This window comes from Aphis gossypii, chromosome 1 (genome assembly GCF_020184175.1).
Source record: "Aphis gossypii isolate Hap1 chromosome 1, ASM2018417v2, whole genome shotgun sequence".
Lineage (NCBI taxonomy): Eukaryota > Metazoa > Arthropoda > Insecta > Hemiptera > Aphididae > Aphis > Aphis gossypii.
In genome coordinates this window covers 45,653,401-45,676,150 of record NC_065530.1, presented here as the reverse complement: position 1 = coordinate 45,676,150, position 22,750 = coordinate 45,653,401, and the positions used below count along the sequence as shown (strand labels likewise).

The 22,750-nt window shown below is 29.1% G+C and overlaps 2 protein-coding genes across 8 annotated transcripts in view; one reads left to right on the top strand and one right to left on the bottom strand.

Annotated features, from left to right (window-relative positions):
* Window positions 1-22,750, top strand: part of LOC114128098 (RNA-binding protein 5-like) — a 92,711-nt gene that overhangs the window by 16,016 nt on the left and 53,945 nt on the right. The gene's annotated exons all lie outside the window — the stretch shown is intronic.
* LOC114128101 (uncharacterized) lies at window positions 6,717-7,536 on the bottom strand. 2 transcript variants are annotated; one of them, XM_027992530.2, is made up of 2 exons: window positions 7,233-7,536; window positions 6,717-7,167 (listed from the first exon to the last, which is right to left on the bottom strand). In XM_027992530.2, the coding sequence occupies exon 2, from the start codon at window positions 7,154-7,156 to the stop codon at window positions 6,866-6,868; it is 291 nt and encodes a 96-aa protein (XP_027848331.2). In that variant the 5' UTR covers window positions 7,157-7,167; window positions 7,233-7,536; the 3' UTR covers window positions 6,717-6,865. The 2 variants fall into 2 exon arrangements, with proteins under 2 accessions (XP_027848331.2, XP_027848332.2); XM_027992531.2 differs by having other exon boundaries at window positions 7,237-7,536.

The window sequence follows — 22,750 nt, the reverse complement described above, 5'->3', positions numbered from 1 at the left end:
AGTGAGTACCACGATTTAAGATATAATATTTACTATAGTATATCTTAAATTGTGATGAGTTAGGTACTTTCAATTCATTTTGGTGAACTAATTCATGTGATTCGGCTCATTAAAATGAATCAATTCACTGATTCAGTGATTCAATGATTGAATGTAATGGTCATAGACTCATAGATTCTTCACACTGATTCATTCATGAATTATGCTTCCTGTTCCTACTGAGTTCTCTTTTTAATATATTCATATTTTTATTATATTAATTATATTGTAATATATATATATATATTATAATAATGTAATATGTGATACTGCTCGAGGAGGGTGTCATAACCTCCAAAACACCCCTTTGTGTATACCACTGGTCGCATAAACAAATAAACAACCACTATGAACAGTATAAACAAAGCTAGGCTAGTTAAAAACTAAATGATCAAAATCAAACTAATAACTTGTTAATAACATAGTACATTAGTACATAATGTTTAAGAGGACGCAACACCCACATGTGTTGTCTCCGTCTTATAAAATATTATGAGCATTATTAATTTACGCTGTATTATCATATACGCACGACTTGCTAAAAAAATGAACGAACCTAACCTGTATTAAGAGTTTGTGTATTGTCAATTTGTAATTATACTAGGTACCTATATGGAATTATGGTAGGTAGATATTTAATTTATTAATTAAATAGTATAAGGTAGGCACAGTTTACATCGGTATATGAATATTATGAACAATCAATAATATTTTTTTTAATTTGTGATCGTTATTCGGTAGATAAAAAATTACTATATCTTAAGCATAGTATATTTGCAAGATATGTTTCAAAATGTTATTTTGATTACTTAAAGTTGTAAAAAAAATATGTACAGGTGGACTTCTAGTTTAAGAATTTGAAGGTATATCAGTGAATGTACAGATACCTATAATTATTCAAAAATATTGGCATAAAATTTGTAATTGTAATGTATTTTCATTGAATAGCAGCTGTTGCATGTATGGTTAACAAATAAAAATTTGAAACAAACAACCTGATAAATATTAAATTAAATCATTTTTATTCCAAGTAAAATGAATGCACAATAACTAAAGTGAATACATTGCAGTTTATTTCTTTTATAAAAATTAATTTTATTATTTAAATAAAATTACGATACAATATTATTTTTTATTCATTATAATAATAATTTTAATTTTTAATTATTATATATAAGATAGGGAGATACTCAAATGCATACTCAATCATAGCCTTTTAATGTCATTCATAAAATATCTATAATAATGTAGGTAATTGGCTGGGCTATAGATTATTTAAAAAGTTTTGAAGATGATTGGATGTTTTTATACCATACTTTAATAATAGATATCCGAATAAATATATTTATATTTATTATTTAATTTGAGACACCCAGAATAATATAATATAATATAATATTAGAAGGTATGATAGAAGGAAAGAAAACTGCAGGACGTCCCCGAAACTCCTATATAGGACAAATTAAATGTGATGCAAAAGTTAAAACCTTTAAGGAACTTAAAGAAAAGGCGAGTAATCGGTTAGAATGGAGAATTGGAGTTGTAAACCAACCTTCGGGTTGAAAAAAAAAAAAAAAAATTATATTTATTCAGATATTAAATGTATGACCATAAATTCATTAAATTCTATCATGTATGATACACTATTATAAGTAAAATATAGCCCTACTTACTACTAGGGCTTTATGCGTGTGGTGAAAATATTAACTACTGAACAGTAACACAATCGGACCATGTAGCGGGCCGGCGATAGCTAACCTGCAGTATATCTTAACCCGTGATATAAGTATACAACTAAATCGCTATTACAGGTATAAATTAATTTTTTAGTACCTACTTTGTTTCTTTAAAATTTCTGACCACATGGATCTGGGATGTATACAATCATCGCGGATTTTATAATTATATTTCGTATAATACCTGATAAAATGCGTGGTGTTTAATAGATCGGACTACGATATTTTTTAACAAGGATGTATAACAATTACAGTATATATATATTATATTATTATTTATATTTTATAGAGTTGCAATTTTAACGGTTGTACTACACATACTACCAAACTTGTATAGAACGATCGCGCAAATGATCCGCGTCGACGGTTGTGGGTGGCTCGTGTGGAAATCAGTGATCTATTGAAAAACGCGACCGGGTTTGCTCGATGAGTGTAAGGGAAGGACTATTATTATCGTTACTTTCAAATATTTATTTTTTTTAACTTTTCATCGTACGACGAGAGTTTTTATGATTACAATGATTATTATATATAATAATCAGTCATTCATTGTATATGCGCACCGCGTTGATTACATTATCAGTAGGTACTTTGAAAGTGTGCACGAGAAGGCGTAGAAAATACCGAGAAATCGCTGACGGGCAAACGCGCCTCTTTTATTTTTTCTTTGGTAAGTTTTTTTTTAAGTTTTTCCAACAGACCCCATACCTACCCGTTCATTGCGTAGTTTATTTATGCATATTATATTATTACCACAGCGAGGTTTTCGCTTATATAGTATATATGTATATTATCTGACACATTTTTCTCTTCTAATATAATGGTTAAAAAATATCACTCTTCTTTTTTTCACACCACATAGCAATAGACAATCATTTTTAATTTTATTCCTTAAGGGTGGTATATTTAAAATCCAAAATCACTCGTTCGTGTATTTAACTTAAGGTTTCAACCTGTGCTACCTAAAATCTAGTAAAGTTGTGTCCTAAATTATTTCACATACTATGGTTATGTGAATCACACATCGGTACACTACACATAATGCTTCGTATTGCAAATTATATCGTACCTTAGTTTAGTTCTCCAGCTATCCTGATTATTTAATTAATCAGTGTTATCCTTAGTTATATAACATGTGTCATATAACATTGTTTTTTTATGGTTAAATCGTGTTATTTTGATTAGATGTAGCCGACTCGTATGTACACATATAATTAATAATCATATTATTGAAATTATATGAGAGCTAGATGAGCCAGTATAGATATAATAGGTACCTATCCATGATCAGTATTTTGGGACAAACATTCGTCGATTAGTATATGCTACAACAACTTTATTTTAATCGTTAACTAATGTTATATTTATTAATGAACTTTTTACTAAGAAGCTTTTAGTGATATTGCAGAGAATTAACTAATAAGTCAATTTTCTATATTGTGCCCATCTCCCGGAAACACCTAAATACCTTTCGGATTTATTATTTGTTTGCCTTTTATAGTACCTAATGACTTTATATACTGCGTGGTTTATTGCGTATAATAGAATTACAATATTTAACTCATATTATTGTTGACATCTTATAGGGCGACTCATCTGCGACGTTATTTACAGTGTGAATTTAAATTCAGATTTATTTCGTGGCACATTTCTCTTGGCGGGTGCATTTCTTATAAAAAATTGTTTAAACTTATTATATTATATACACTGAGTGGCAATAAATTTTACTAAAATCGTTACGTTAAACGATCACATGCAATCGTCTCATATCTGGTCCCGACGCTTATAACACTATATTATAATATATGCAGTTAGGGCCCGTCTGCGGAAGACACGTCGACGTCGAGATCTATATGATTTGGAGATGGTGAGGGAAAATCATACTTTGTATGATATTATATATTATTATATTCGTACATATAATGCGCGCGCGCGCAATATAATAATAATAATTTAAATGCATATATATATATATATTATTTATGCACACCTGTTGGCTGAAGTCCAACAGGACGAAACGTTTACGTGATAGCAGCTGCTGATAACCGATAGGATGTGGTATATGCGCCAAAAATAATACAAATATATATATGCAATATGGCATTCGAGTTTGTCCCGTAACGCTATACATCATATATACCTGACTGTCTGTCTTCACAAAAAAAAACGCTGCGTGTAAGTACCTATACTTGGCTACTTATCTACCTTCACACACACGCTGCAGACTGGCGCATACCCATACCTAGCTATCTATACCGTCATATACTGCTGTACACGTCTATTCTGTACGTACGTGCCTGGTCCGGTCCGGTTCTATCATTGCGGTCACGTAAATATTATATTATTATATATGTTATAATAATAGGTAGTATATACATATACGTTTATGTACGCTTCAGACGCAGAAACGGCAGGCGACTACCGGTCCCGCCGAATCGGACTCACGACTATGGAATACTAAAAGCTCATATAGCCGGGGAGAGACGCGATTGTGTACCATAGTTATATAGGTACACTTGTGCAACTTACGTGAGCATATATACGTTATGATAATAATATATTATTATTATTATTATATACGTTTGGCTGCCTAACCTCCGTTGGTCGTATTTCACTTTCCAAACAACCGGTTCGATGCTCTTATATGTCCAACTGCGCTGCACGTCCACGGATTGTCTGCTAGTGGGTATATTATTATTAATATTATTATATGGATACGTCAAAGATATAATATTCTTTTCCGCGTCTATTGTGACAAAACACACCAAAAAAAGAAAAATGTTGAATTATTTTAATGTCGTCGTAGTTGCAGTGTCGTATGATATTGTTCGGCTTTTTACCACTCGGCCGATCAGCACTCACCAACCGTTTCTAATTTGTTGTGACGAATGATTGCTACGAGATCGACTTGTATAGGAATAACTAACCTAGTATACAGTAGTGCTATAGTGCACCATTGATATTAATTGTGTTTGTGCTTTGCAAATAATTAATGTATATATTACATACAAAACATAATAATATGACCCCGTTTTGAATATCGATTACATGGTTAATTGATGCACTTGCACACACGTGTTTAGCGATCGTTTTATGGATTTTTTATGAATTTCAAACTTTATGAGAATGTTATTCTTAAAACGGTTTAATTTAAAAATTACATTTAAAAAAAATTGTTTAATTTCTTATAAATGAAGTAAAATAAAATAAAATCTTAAGGAAAATAATAAAATTTTACTCAGAAAATATTGCGGGTACGTTTAATCTGTATAGTCCTCGGTTTCTAAATGTATGAATTAAGAAATGTGCGTTTTTTGGTATGAACATATTTTTTAGGGCTCCATGTAATACACATATTTAATATACTATTTGTTCATCTAATACAATATTATTTTACGTAGTTTGTAGATAAAAAATTTGTTTGAAGTTTGCTGAAAAATTGTTAAATTATTTATAACCACGATATCCATCATCATAGTATCATACCAAACTTATAAACAATCGTATACTTAAGCCTTTTCTCTAGTCTTCTGTACAACAATTTGTCAGCTTTCCCACGAAGAAAACAGCTTTAAAATTTTACAATTTTATCATGGATTTCGTTATAAAAGATTAAAAAAAAAATTTAAAAATTTTCAGGGTTCGGTATGTATTACACAAAATTATTATAATAAAATAAAATGGGAAAAAAGTATTACAATATTTATTGCATGCACATTGCACGGAGCACGGATATAACTTAGAAAACATAGTAAACAATGTTAAACGTAACATACTAAATACTAATGAATAATATGATTAATGATTAAATAATATAAATATATACAATATAGGTACATTGATTTAATTAAATTAATTATAGGTACCTATAGGTATCTATTATTAAAAATTATTATAATAATTAATATGTATACACACTATCATTATATTTTAATACCTAGGTCCTAGGTACATATTATAATAAAAGAAAATGGGTATTATCTCTTTTATTTATATTCCTATACGGCTATACCTAAGTAATAATTGTATTATTATACTTTGTGATGGGTAACTAAAAAACGTGCAAATAACTGCAGATTAATTAATCATTATGACAACAGAAATAAATAATAATATATTATAATTTTATTATAAATGTTATCGTGGTTATTCATATAATATAAATCATTTTGATAACTGATAAGTTATAGTAGTAGTAGTAGTATTCATCTATTAGGTATAACACGCATTTATTGTTAATACTGATAACATTTAATAACAGTATGAAGGTAAATGAGATTTAAAGGTAAAAACATTTATAATACAAATTTTTATATAAATAGTAACACATTAACAGAATGCGTGAAAATTATATCGGAAATTGAAAAATTAAAATCAAGATTATTCGTCAACGCAGGAGTTAAAATATATTAAAAATGTTTTTAATTGTATTTAAATCTTACAATAACATATTATAATTTATAATACTTGTGCAAGATCGTACCGGGTAATTTGACTACGCTTCAATATACGGAATGCCTGCCAAAATTATGTTATTGGTATATTATATTATTATCGTATCTACCTATACGAGCTGGTGGCATCGGGAAAATGGACGTCTTACTTGTCATTGCACTTTTTCAAAATTATGAAATATTATTATTTATTATTCATTTACGTACACTTTATTACATTGTGAGTAGTATTATAGGCATACTGCAGCCCAACAACACCGATGAAATTATATTTAATATGAAATATGATTATACGAATAAGCAAATATAATATTATTATAATTACGATAATTAAATTTGAATAGTGGTCGACCAGCTGATGTATTATTCAAATGCGACGAGCAATGTTAGAAACGTACTAAGATAATGGTAAATTTAATATATACAATTAATAAAATATTTTTTTTAAAAATAATATTAAATACTTAAAACTTTATGGGCAGTTAAATAAATAAATAAAAACAATAGTTTATTCATTAAACCTTACCTACATAGGCATATTATTATTATCATTTTTGCATTGTTTTTATTTTGTTGCATTATACCTTTACGTATTTTAATATCGATATCATTGATGCGCCGTATTTATAAAAATGTTTATTGATCGTCGGCTCGGGACAATTTGTTGTTCTTCAGTTGTCCACCCGACTGTTGCACGTAGCAGCTTGTCGACTTGGTCAAAGGAGTCCTCGGTAGATCGTCGTCTTCTCTGCTGTCCGGAAGTGCGGATACCTCACCCATATTGACCTTTAGCTGACGTCTCTGCTCGCGTCGGATTTCGTCGTTATTTGCACTCCTCTGACTGAGTATCGGCATGCTAACGGCCGTTTTCAGCGGTTGTTTGCGGTTCGACGCATTCGTCACGTCGTTAACATTGCGTTTATCCATAACGGTTGAATCTATAATACAATATATTTTCGTAAGTCGCAGCGTCGGTTATTAGATTATAATATCTGATATGTACCTACTGATGATACGCGTACAGCCTGTTTACGACTAATATATTTTTAACACAATCGTCACTTACAATCCACCGACTATACTGTATGACGTCTCGTTATTACTTGCTATGATATGATTGTATAATAATAATATATTATTATGATGTCAATAGGTAAGACGATAAAAATAATAATATATTATTGCGCGAAATAAAAACGTTTCCGGTTATGACGACTTCGACTCAGTATCACCGCACTGATTGACCGCCAAGCTATACAGTAGATTGATCGATGAGCTTTGCTCGAAATTATATATATATAATAACGTTATACTTAGATACATATATTTAATTATATTATTATTTTATTTTATAAGCCGTTTGTATATTATATAGCCTGTTATTTTCTCCGTTGCCTCGTTACGGCGTGTGATCTTTGGTTGTTGTGTAAACGGACAACGGATGATGCAGCGTACGCACATTGTAGACCTATAATATATTAATTAATTAAATTATTATCAGTTGAGTGTGACTACGAAAACGGTAGGGAGATGTGAGGAAGCGCTTAATGAAAACGGTCAAAGGGGAAGACAGCAGAGAAATACCTGCCAACATTATATTTGTACCTAGTATACTCAATCTAACATTGCTTGTCTAAACTTTTCGAAATTATTACAAATATTTAATGATAAATTTAATTCCTTCATCACCATTTATAAAAGTCGAAACGTTCAAAAAAGAAATTCTGCTTCAGTTAATATATAATATGAAAAATCTCCAAAAGGGCTACTATGACACAAATTCTGATTTCTTCACAAAATATAATATTATGAAAGTATGTACTTATTTCAATTAATATGAAAATATCTTTTTATTAAATTATCCAAATTTGACTACAATGTTTTTTAATTTGATTTCATACCGTACGTGACATGATATAAAATATATAATTTATTCACTAAAATTAATCACAATTAATCAATTTATCGGCGAATAAAGGTTTACAAATACTGTAATCATCAAAAGAATCAAATTTAAGTTTATTAAACATATTATAATACATTTATTTATATAAATAATAAGGATCAACATCTTCAGTCTCAAATAAAAAAGAAAATTGTTTGGAAAATTCAGTTTTTTTGAAATTGATTTAGCTTTAAAACTTAAGCTGAATGTTAAATTTTGAATTTTGATTTTAACACCGTTTTTTAGTAATCCGCCTAAACATACAGGTACAGACAAAAAATTTCAAAAAAGGGTAAAAATATAACAATGTACAGTATAAAGTTGTAGAAACAATTATTATTTTTATCTATTTTATCGCATGTTTGATAAAAAAAATTTTAATTTATCTTATTCTCAGAATCGTAGTAAAATTCACTTGAAAAATTTCTAGATAGTCCACATAATATTTTAGTGACATAATTACGTATGTTTACTATTTATCAACAATGTTATTGGGTTATTAACTTAAACAATTGGAGACCTACTGACTCGTTTGTCGGTTGTATAATTATTATAATTAAAACAACGCTACAGTAAGTATATGGTGGCAAATACATATAATATAATCATATATTATATGTATACAGCCATACAGCTCCGGGCAGAGTATATTTTGTATGTATTTGAATATCACGTTTCAGCCGTTTTGGACTTTTCGTTAAACCCATAATTTCTTGCAAATAACCGTATACGCGTGTTACGCATGCGGTTAGGTGTAATAATTTACAAGTATGGTTTTTAGTTTTAGCCTTTATTCGCTATCCCGCGTTCCCGCTGTGTACGATAAATTATACATCTACATACGTATTATATGATGATAGTTTCATCATAGTATACCGTATATTGGTCGTAAATTGACCAGAAAAACGCATTGATTGTAATATCAACTCGTTTCAAAATATTGCATTTCTTAGCGCAAACACGCAGTTCGGTATTGGAGTTTGTGCTTCCTCTGTTTTTGTTCGTATGCATTTCTGCGTATGTGTAAAAAGAAACAGGCGTATTTCGTATTTAGGTTTTTGAGTTTATAAACACCAAACATGCGGATATTGCCTTTTTATGTAGGTAGGTACATTTGAATAACAAACAATAATTCACTAGAACTGTATTTTCTTTTTTATTATATAAATTGGTTACTGCTCTTTATATATTTTCGTATTGCACTCAACTTTAACCGAGAAATTTTTATTTTATTTTACTGAAGAGATAGCGCCACTACTGCATTCCTATTTTTATATTGTAGGTACCTATATCTTAATGGCAACCTAATAATATAATATATTTAAAATCTTTTATTTGAGCCTACCCGATAATACCTTACAATTCATATATTTTTCCTACTATATCATGCATATTTTTATATTAAATTATAGATACCTATTATTAATATATTTTTTATAGATTAATCATACATTTTTTATTGACTCGATAAAAAAAAATAGCTAACGTATTAATGTTTAGATATAAATGTACACGCTTTAGAAATCTCGACATTGTCAATATGTTTTATACTACGCATAATTATTTATACATCAATATTATTTTATTTTATATTAGTTTGTAGTATACATTATAATCTGGGTATTTTTTAAACCAGATGACTTTTTTTGTACACGTAACACATGAAAATACTCGTATTATACTATCGATCCTATTTTCTCAATCGATATTCAGGATTTATAGTTGTACGTTTAAGGTTAAAAGATTCACTCGATGAGTTTAATAGGTACCTATAGTGTTTACACTACGTTTGTTTTAGTATTTATCAATATAAATTTGAAATATAGACTTGCAGTGGGTTTATAAACTCGGTAAAAATATTAATCTATAAATTAAATAATTGTGTGGTTAATTTATGTGATTATTAAAATAATAAAATGACTGAAAATCTAAAAAATAAGTGCTTAAAACTATAATAATATGTAAAAATTTTACGTTAGTACAATCATTTTACAAAATTATATTATCGTACTGGTTGTGTATATATTGTATATACATAAAATATATAATATAGATTCTAGGTACAATAATAATATTATTATACACGTGCGTGGGTAACGTTGTGCGTTTGAGTAAACCCTGCTGTGACGGCGGTATGTTTAAAAATGAATTATTCAACGGAATAAAAGTGTGTGGCCGATAATATACATTTATATAGTAATAAAGTATATATTATATATATATATATATATATATATTTATACCAACAAAGTTAAATTATATATATATAATCGTATCTCACAACTTTCAACAGTATAGTAGTAGAACAAAAGGCGTGGTTAGAGGAAAAGCAATACTTTTTCTTTAATCTCGACAACGGGCGAAGGGGTTAAAATGTATTTCAAGTCCCAACAGTCAGCGACAAAATAAAATGTGGTTAAACACTAGAAAATGTGCAATATAATAAAATAATATATATTATATATTATAGATCTGATCCATATGATATTATAACTTTGTCAGACCGTTTTTTTCTATATACATCTTTTTACAATATAATGTACACATTGCGTGCTTACAGGGCGCGTAGTTGTGCTTGTATGTTGCAAGTTATGAGTAAAATATGAAAGCAAAAATCTTAGAAAGAAAGATGATTATTATTATTATTCAAATTTTGTTCAAACCAAGACGAGGACCGTCAAATGAACCAGTCGTGCCCATAATATTATATATAGGTGTCAGAAATATCCAAGTGGGATTGACGATGGTGCAGTTTACTGAGTATATATTATTATATATTGTCAAATGTGCCGGAAAATTTAGGACATTTTCGATGGTCGATTGAACCGGAGACGGAATATTATCGTTATCATCATCATTATTATTACATTGAAATACGCGTGTACTGTATTATTGTAAAGTAACTACGCCCGAAAGAACGCGAGTTATATCTTAGTGTTGTTATATTATCGTTGTATAGTCGCGTTAACCGTCCGAAACGATCGGATCACTCGGTCCGTTGGAAACGGCCAATTTTTAAAATAAAATTGCGTACGAATTCATTACCGATTTTGTTTAGTTTTTATTTTATTTATCTTTTAAGGCTCATAAAATGAGTCTTTATTCAGTTATAACGAAGCAAATCGTTACGAGTTCAACCCATTTGTTCCCGACGACGAGCACTGTGCAACTATTATTACTGTAAAGTATATTTTAAACTTTAAATGTGTTATAATAAGTTCTGCATACTCTTTTTTTATAAGCAGAGCGGATAATTTTTTATATTTATATTATGTATGCTGCACAAAATTTGTTTTATCGAGAATTTTAATATGTTATTCAACGATTTTGAATATTTATATTATTGATACGCTTTTAATAAAACAGGTAGGTATGTTTTGTTTACATCATAGAATATGCTGAATATGTAAATATATACAAATAGGTGGGTAAAATTTGCCATTTAAAATAATAAAACGTTTTCAACAGTTTAATTTAATTTAAATTAATTATTAAATTGAAAAAAACCGCATTTAATAAATTTGTGTAATATAATAGACTATAATAATGAATAATAAAATGATTTTGTAAGTTATAAAATTTAGATAAGTCTTGATTTTCATAGTATAGTTAAAGAAGTATCTGCATTAGAACCACTTAACGCGAGATTTAAATTTTTATTTCATTATAATATTATTACTAATATTAATTGATTTTAAACGACGAACGATTGGTGGACTTAATGTATATGCTGTAGAAGATTGATATTTTAGGTCGTTTTCAATATTTAAGTGAGAAAATTACAATCCGATTTTTAATGGTTTTACTGAGCCATATTATTTCGTCGGATTTTTATATGTATGGTATGCACATAAATAAAACGACATAATATAAGTAAAACTTTGACATTTATAATGAACCAACGTATAAAAACAACCTTTTCATAGATAGGTATTATTGAATATTATACCATGTTGCTATGATATTGTCGGTACCTGTGTAAAATCAAATACGTGAATTAATAGTTGTGTGAATATATTTTGGTAAACTTCCAATAAGATATTAGTTTGCATTCCGATTGAGAAATTAAGAGGAATTTAAATAATATTTAAAAACAAACATTATTCATGGAATGCGTGCAAAACAAAATCCATTATGTTTCGTAGGTATCAATTTCTTTCTTCCATAAATAATGAATTTACATAATTGCTTTTTCCTATGCCAATTTCAATATTAGCAAGATTGAATTTAACATAATATTTATTAAAAAACAATAAACAAAGCTGATCGTTTTTCATAAAGAGGCTTAATTTTGAAATTTATAAACAATAATAGTCAAATACTCAAATGTAATATACACCATGATTGTAGCAGTTCTAATAATTATCGTTTTAATAAATTTAGAAAAAATATTTTTAAATACCGTTGAGACCATAATGGTCAGGTGATTTAGTCCATTTTAGATTCGATTGTATCTGTAATACAAAAGATTTACTAAATTGAGTTTGATTGATGAGCTAAAAAGATTTTTAGAATAATTTTAAAATTGTTTTTCTTTTAGATATTTATACCATACATAATATTATGGATACAGTACCTATTTCTTTTCTATCTCTATCTCTCTCTCTATATATATATTATGTATATTGCTTTGTCTTTCAATATAATTGCAATACACATTTATATTTTATATAAATCATTCTGTAACAGCTAGTCTCTCAATCTCTGGAATACATCGTCGCATATTTGTATCCTCGCCACTTATATCATTTGTAATTAGATTTAATAGTTCATTAAAGGATTGTCGAGACATACGAAAATAACTAAAAAATTTGTTTTCATCCAGTATCAAGTCGTTATATAGTGTATAAAACTGACCAGTCTGAAACTTTGGTTGAAGTAGTGGATATACCCAAAATCTATGTTTTCTTTTTCTTTATTTCTTTTTTTTTTTTTATTAAAATAAGAACAACGGCATCTTCTTCCTCGGAGTTCATGATGTCGTTTGGAAAATAAATGTAAAGCGATGACTAGACTGGTAAGGCGTGTTTGACGCGCGAGTGTTAAATTTAAAAACGCGCAAACGCTCGTGGAAAAGGACCCTAATACAAAATATAATCTTATCGATCGCGTGAAAATCTTCTCTTAGAGTAATATCGCTTAATATACCGATGAGTACTGAACCGTTTACCATTTAGTGTTTCTCATATTATTATTATACTCGACTATATTGTGTTAACGAACTCTAATGAGTAAATCGTTTTTTTTTTCTGTACAGCATTTATTAAAATTAATACATCTATGTTGTTATATAGTTATACACACATATGTCTCAGTGACGAATGGTTAAAATATTATCATATTAAAATATATACATGTATATCGAGCGTGTTCTTGCACTGTTATTTATTATTATTGTTAAATGCTATGTAATGGATTGTGTAATTTACAATTCTTAATTTTGACTCCGGGGCGTTACATAAATAAACATTAATATTAAATAATGATACACATTAGGTTCGTCACTTAAGTAATTATATAGGTACCTACTAACCTAACCGTTTTCATATTATTATGAATGGTTTAAAACGGTTAGATCACATTATTATACATATTATTCGCGTATTAGGCAGCTTTAAGTGTTTGTTTAAAATTATTATTTTAGTCTGCTGTGTTTGTTTCATCTTTAACGCGCATGTTGATGATATATTATTAATAATTTTATTGAACTACATAATATTTATAATTATTAAGTATATTATTTATTTTGCGCACACTGTATTCAGCGATGATTATCGTCATGTGATAATATGTAGGTATATTATATTATAATAATATAGGTGTATATTATATAATTAATAATACATTTTTTTTTTTTTTTTGATTTCTGTATTAGGTTATCTATTATCTCTTTGCTTTTTATTAAATAAACAGTTTACTGAATAAATTACAATTATTATTAAATAAAACGCTGGAGTTAATAATAATTATGCTTGAGAGTTAGTCGGTCAGATTAGGTCAGATAAACCAATGGGTTTATTTTAACATAAGCCACGTAATAATATACGAACAAAACCTCAACCGTTAAATCCTTTTATTACATATAATTTAATTTGAGAGAACATAGTTTTTATAAAATTGCACATAATATAAAGTGTTGTTTATAGTCCAAGATGATCGAATTAAAAATTATATTATTTTCAAAAACCCAAAATATGATTTTAACCCTTTAATTTTTATATACTTACAATTCATAATTATAAATTATAATACATAATAATATAAAATAAAATATATTATTCATCGATATTTTTTTCGTAATTAAATGTTAGCGTGTATACCGTATACGTCTTATAGTATTTAATTATATATTTTCGACACTAAATATGTTTTAAATAAACAAACATCATATTATAATATATCTGAGCTTTTGGTTAAAAAATGTATAAGACTATAATTTAATACCTATAATATACGTTATATACGTTGGCTATAAGTTCCGCAAGCTATTTCGATTGCGAAATATAATATTATTATGCACAATGTAGGCACTCGTTCAAGCATATATATATTATTGCTATTACATTTATATAACTATAAAACATTTCCCAGTCACGCCACACCGGTCACCATATCGCATATTATGCTGTGTGTTTAAGTATTTTAGCCGATGCGTCGTAAAATTTGTTATTTTCGTTCATTAGGGAAAAAATTTCAAATCGTTCGTAATCTACGTACCTATATTATGGTAGTATATAATATATACCAATAGCATGCACAATACAATTTTATATTTCGTGTAATACATAATATCGTCTTGAGAGTTTTCGTGCTCCGACCAGTCTAACCTTTTGCCGGTCAGCTATATGCCGTACTTATATACATCGTACTAGAGTAAAGTATATTACTGTATGGTATATTATATATATACGCACAACATGTGTATATATAAACCAGTCGGCAGTTACATTTCCGTATTACGCGCCTTTCGTACGGGCAGTACGCTCATATATACACATCGCACACACGAGCTGGCGCGGACGTACCCGCAACTATACATACGATTCTTATCTGTTAAAAGTAATGCCGTTCGCGTCTTACGTCATATTATTATTAGAGGTATATTATCGTTATTATTATTATGAACGTTGAAGGGGAAAAAAATATGAAATAATGAACTATATATTATACGCGTTATACCTAAGCTCCGGCCCCGAACATGGCAGCTGTACGTCTGCCCGACGTGCACACACGACGCCGACCGCAGTCACTTCGATGGATTTCAATAACTATACGCTCGCGTTTTACGGCTATATTATGACGTATGGGCATATGTACGAGTGTCCCGCGTTTATTATCGTGCTGGTGGCGGCGAGCAGCAGGTGATTTTTGACCGATAGAAGTTATATACGATGTATATAATATAATATACTTGCCGAGTGTGCGTGTATATATATATATATAGACACACAAAAGTGGAACGGAGCGTTACGATCTCTTAATTGATTCAAAAAAAAAAAAAAAAGGCACTTATATATAATACTTATTTCGTGTATCATATATATATATACCTGCACGCTATATCGTTATCTATACTTTTGATCTTTCCGGGGGCATCCGAGAAATTGCTCTCCGAATATTTTCATGCTATCCGGTTCCAATTAATAATAATAATAATAATAATGTTGTGGCGCGCGCGACCGTGTGTAAGGTCGTTCTTTTTTTTTCTGGTATTTTAATTTCTCGATTTTTACCATTTTAAAAGTAATATTATTTTTTATCCTATACTTTGTCGACGCTTTTTATAGTATAAACACGCCGAATAACGGCCAATAACGGCTCACCTTTACATCGCGTTATATACAATTCGAGCATTTTATGGGCAGCGCGTAATAAATAATAGTAATATTCTGTTTTTTACGGCGGGCCTGCGAGTCTAGCCGGAGTTGTTTCGATGTCAATTATTACACGTTGTATTTAAGTGCACATCCGGTCGCTGACCATTTCGCAAATACCGAGCGTTAATCAACCTTGTAGTTTTTTTTTTAATCTATACCTAATTAATGTTATTACCAATATTTTTTTCTTTTTTTTTTTTTTTTGATAAAATATCAGTAGTGGTGATACCTACCTAACTATATGACTCAAAATATATAATTTTAGACTTTCGTGTGTATATTTAGAAACCTATTCAACAATATTGTTATAATTAATACGATAGACCCTGAACACGGAGTACGACGATTGCGTGAGGACACAAAATCCAAATTAATCTACAACGATTAGAACATAACTTATTCCTTGAAATGTATACTGCATAATATTATATACTACTATAAATAATACATAAAATAAAAAAATTATTATTATTTTCCGATAAACATTTATTGAAAATGGAAAAATAAAGTACTATAATAAGTAATTATATTATATTAATAAGTGTAACTTTAAATTTAATACATTTTTTTTATATTTACCGTTACTTAATTAATTTCAAAACTATGCGGTGGGCCAACATTTTTAGTGGTCCTTGGCTATGAACCACTTAACTAAAATTTTACAGCGGATACACACCGAATATTTTATTTTAAATTAAACATTATAAACAAAATGTTATTATAATATAAATAAAACATCTGGTGTTTATAACTATAGTTTTCTTAAATAAAACATTATTTAATATTGATATATATTATATAAAAACGATCAAATTCTTAAAACAAAAACAAAACAAAAAAAAAAAAAAACAATTCTATTATTTACTTATTAAAATTCACTCTTTTATGTAATTACTGAATTACTATATTTAAAATTGTATAAGTTTACTAAATGTTACTATTCACAATATAATGTATAAAACAGATTGCATTTTTACAGCAGATTATATTTATAGATTTAATTTTAAAATAATAAAAACACAAATAAAGTGTTAGGCTTAAAAAAACGATAAATATTCTTGTAAGCAAATTTAACTAAGAATATAAAGACTATCGTTATTTCTTTGTTGAATGTATTATTAATTTCTGTTTAAAATTATACCAGCTGCAGCTGTGAACTGTCATAAAGCCAACCGAGTAACTCGATTGTATTGATTTAATTATTTTAGTGATACAATATTAAGTTTAATTTGTGCTAAGTATGTACCTACTTCTGATTTGATGTATTTAGTGTTATTACTTCATCAGGTAAAACAATACAGATATAATACATAGTATAGGCAGTATAATGTATTAGTGTATAAGTGTATACATATACGAGTAGTTAGCGACTTAGTGTAATAGTATATACGATAAATCGTAACTAAAAAGTGAAATAATGCATCTGCAGCACTCTGAGTGATCAGTGCATTAAACTGTTTTATCGTCTGTCAACATCATACCATTGTATCTACACCAACAACCGAGAGTCAATAAAATATTGTTTGGATTTTATGACTTCTATTTATTTAGAGGATATATATATACATATATATATTGTGGAATAAAACGAATAACCCAACACAATGACTTGCAAATTACTAATGTTATTAGCTAATGGATTGCTTAGGAGTCCATTAACTTGACTTCTATTCCGACCAGTCGGTTAATTCTCTCGGTGTGTACAAAGTTTTAGCAATGATTACAGACATTTAAGAAATTGACTTTATCGTGGAAGAAAATACTCTTCTGGTTTTTTTTAAACCAATTGTACGTTTTAAACTAATGAAATGATGGAAATTCGAATTATATATCTGCCAACTCTAAATTTAACCTGTGTACATTACTATATATTTTTATTTATCACGTTAAATGCAATGTACAAGAGCTACTCAAACAAAATTCAATAATTTACTTAAAGAATATACGATCAAACAAACTATACTTTTTATTAAAGAAATAAAATTGTTTAAATGTATGTCAACAATTATCACCTATAATGTATCTAAGTTTAATTAAATTGTATATTTTTATATTATTATCAGCAAAAATCACAGCACCAATGCGCACTAATCGAATAATTATTGTTTTTTTTCTCCAAACACAAACGATTTTTCTTTAAACTGCTTATTATTCTTTTAACTTTTACTTATTTGTTTTTATATATTTCAATAGTAATTAAGTATATAGGCCATAAGTTCTAAGTAATAATAAAATATATTTTTCCATTTGAATTAAACTTATAGCATGTTTATATTATGGATATAATCAGTGAATAACTTTTTCTGACTATTATTACCTTGATAAAATATCTGAGTTAATTATATTTTATTATTATTATTTTTTTTAATCTAAATTACTTTTATTCACGTTTTAAAATAATATTATTGGATATACTTAATAGTAGATAATAACTTAAAAGTATAACTGCTTACCATGAAAATGTAATCCATAGTTTCTCAGTTTACAAATAATTGTTCAATGATATTTCATTATATTTAAATTTTTTCAAATATAGTTCATTGGAAAAGAATATTATAAATTTATATTTCTCTTTTAGAGTGAAATTCATTTTATTTCACCAAAATGATCTCAAAAACAAAAATTAATTAGTATAAATACTAATAGCTCAGCTGCCGAGGTTTATTTTCAATAAAATAAAAGTTAATTATTTTTTTGTTTAGTGTTAATATCTAGGTACAGAATACATTTTACCCGTGTAGGTGTAGGTAATAATTAAGTAAAACAACAACTTTTCAATGGTACAAGCTGTATACTTACACAACTTTTTCTAAACCTGATTTCTTTTATTAGATTAATATAGTTTATCAATATTTTAATAAAAACAATAAAATTATTAATCATAATTTTTAAAACAAATATTATTATATAATAATTATATTATAGTAAGTTATTTTAATATCTATTGGCTATTTAAAATGATATATAAGCTTAATAAATTACATCCTACTTATTTGATAATGTAACTTGTTGAAAATAACAAGGTAATATTTATTATTTTTACCGATTTTTTCAGTAAATTTTAGTACCAGTGAAAGTTTAAATAAATAGCATTGGATAGTTAATACTGACTCTTTAAAAAAAATTAAATATTAACTATAATTAAATTAATAATTGAAATGTTTAGTTAAGATTGACTCATATTATTTTATAATAATATTATCGTTGATATTATACGTTAGAAATATTTTTCTACCATTTAAAAATAATGAATATTGACAGGTGATGAAAAATGTGGGTCATTTAATTTTTTATGCCGCATCTGCTAGTTAGAGTCGGAGCATGTTTAATACGGTTTATTAAGGTTTTAGCACAACTTATGATATTGTACGGTTCACAATAAAAGACTTATCCTGTACAGATACGTTAAATAAACAGTGTACATATTATATAGGTACATGCAGGTGTATAATAACATTATAGCATATTCTTATTGGAGGTAGAACCAAAAATATCGCACAACCCTTTCGTTTATACACGCAAATATATAATACGAGTTGTACATAATATAAACATATACTTCGCTTACATATTACACGATGTATAAGGTTACCACTCAACGAACACGTTTAGGTCCTCTCGTACCATGTTCTATATATTACGTATATACTACAACTATGTATTATATAGACGTCCGCAAAAAACGTATTCTTACCGTGGGCGGAAAAACGTGAAAAAACCCCGATACCCGAAAGAGATAATTAATTTTATTTTTAAGATTATTTTTCGAAACACGTTCTAGGCCAGAGTTCATTCTAAACATAATATTTTGTGTATATTTCAAGAATCACACGAAATAAATCTTGGTGTATCTTGGTGTATACTTAGTATCTATACTGATAATACTGCAGTAAGAATAGTGCATACCAGATACCTATTGTACCTTTATGAATTGCTATCATTAAGTATTGTTTTATCCACCTGGAAATCGTATACGGTGTACTCTTGATCTTAGGCACATACCACAATGTAATCATACTTTTAGTATTTCCTTTATTAATATAATATAGGTGCGTATTTTTATCTTTTTTACGCCAAGAATACATTTATGGGGTTAGTCCTTCATATAAACGATGATGTAATACCTAATTTATTATGTACTTTTAAATGAATTATAACTACTACCTAACTAGGATATGAATATTCAACTAATAATAAACATGGACAATTTATTAATGATTTATTAAAATTATGACGATTTGTTTAATTCATAGACACAATCGATATAACTCGTCGTAGTAAAATACTACGAAACAAATATTTTTTAATTAACTTTGAAATATGGTCGTATAATATAGGTACTAATACACAATATTTTCTTAGCATATAAAAATGATTGTGTTCTCGTTAGTATATACTCGCTGATCACCGAGACCATTTAACCAATTAGCGGCAAACTGTGCACACACAATCCTCGGAACTGTGTTAACTTATAGTATTAGTGTAGCTTTGTTTTTTGACCTATATACCTATAGAGTGGTTAAATATCGTTCGAGTGGAGAACGATTTTGGCCCGGCTATTGATGGGGAAACGTCTATGGTTTCGCCTGTGTATATGACGACGATGCTGTAGCAGACAAGTACGTTATATACATATATAATACATATAGGTATACGTATGACGATAATAATTAATTCAATTCCTCGTCATGGCCGGGCAGGAATAGTTTCTCGCGCCGCCAATTCTTCGGCACACGTACGCCGCGATATTCGCGTAGGTATACGCTGGCATTATAGATATTACACGGCACATCGTTCCACCTCCACACTACCCTTGTCACGGGTGCAGACCGTTGATAAGTTTATGTATTCGTCTCTGTCCGCGTGTGCAGGGCTCGGGATTTCGGTGTAGGTTAATTCACGCGCGCTTTTCTGTGCGAGAAAATTCGTCGCCGTAGCGCAGTCGTAGTAGTATATTACTACTCGGCACCAACCAGCCAAACCCGCGTGTCTACCCGCTCCGTACTGTACGTGTTGTGCCGCGATATATGCGTATAAATGAACCTCGAGGCGGAGGCGGACGGAAGGTATTTAGCAAATCACTGCAGACGATGCGCGAGAGATTCTGCGGTGTACTTGTATGGGTTGTGTGGTGTATACGCCGTGTATGTACAGTATACATATATATATATGTATATTAAGTGAGGCTGCGGTAGAGGAAAACCGACTATGATTGGGGCGGTGGGCAAGGGAGGCGGAGGGACGTGTATACATAGGGCCGCCGCCGTATTGAAGTTCATCAAACCGAAAAATACCACCGCCTAGCCCACCGCCGCCGTCAATTCCCGTGTGTGTTTGGCATCGCTGATTTGCATTCGCCCGACGAAATTATATACACCTAGAAAGGGTCCCCGTCGTCGCCGTCTACCGTGCTCGTACACACACACACACACACACACACACACACACACACACACATATACACATTACACGCAGTACAATAACGGTGGTGGCGGTTAATTGCAGACGCGGAAGCGTTCATGAAGAAACATTGCCGCGGACGTGTAATTAACGCGGACAAAAAGACGCGTCGAAGCTTCCTCGCTCGACGGCGGCGGTTGCGGTGGTGTCGGCAGTCCCTCGATTCGAGAGCCGCCCCTCTAGTCCACACCACCACCGAACCGGTAGCTGCAGGTTCCATCGCATGATCCCTTATATATATATAATAAGTATACGTGAATGCGGTATGACATGAGCCACCCCTCCGAAGGCTCAAAGACGACACTTTACATTACTCGTAGATTTAATAATAATAATAAGTACATCATAAATTATTGTATGTGACGATGGTAATATATTTTAATAATATTATAATATGTATATTATATTATGTATATTTGATTTTTAATCATATGGTTAGATTTATTTAAGTTAATAAACTATTTCTATATACGATTAAGTCCGAACGAACTGTGCTGAAAATACTATTTTTATATTAAACCGTCGGTTAAAGATTAATATAGAAAATAAATCAAAAGTTTTATATTTTGACGTGGATAAAAATGCGGTTTAAATTTAAAACGAAAGAAAAATACGATAATATTGTTCATTTTTTGTATATTTTAATATGTTCATAACAATTAACTTGTAATAAAAAAACAAATAAGCTTCATAACCCTGGATATGGGCGTAGGTAGGAAATATGTTTGGAGGGGGTTTTGGTCTACGTATACAATAAGTTTAATTCACAATATTTGTTTTAAAATTGTTTTATCTTTAATTCTCTGGGGGTGTCTGAACACCCAATCTCCCTTACATACACTCATGATTCTCATTTAAATTGTATAATGGATCTAATCACAGTTATTAAGAATAATAGAGCAATAAAGATTTTTCTGACCTTAAAAATATATGCTATGATTTAGGTTAGTAAGATGAAGATATCAAACTATACATTTGAGTAGGACGGTTCTATTAAAATTTAAAACCTTAAATGTTATGAGTTTTACAAAATAATATAGAACTTTTGCGGTTTTAATGAATTTCGTAAACATTTGAACTTAAAATAATTATTAAAAAAGCTTTTTTGCTCAAAATTAAAAAATGTATCATATATACATCAAAAAAGTACAAAAAAGGTAAAAAAATATCAAATGTATATAAGTATCCTAAAAAATTCGAAATTATTAAAAAAATAAAAATAGTACAAAATCTTAAAAA

What these genes read in the sequence shown, in the direction of transcription:
- LOC114128101 (XM_027992530.2), bottom strand. Translation starts at nt 7,156, where the DNA reads ATGGATAAACGCAATGTTAACGACGTGACGAATGCGTCGAACCGCAAA.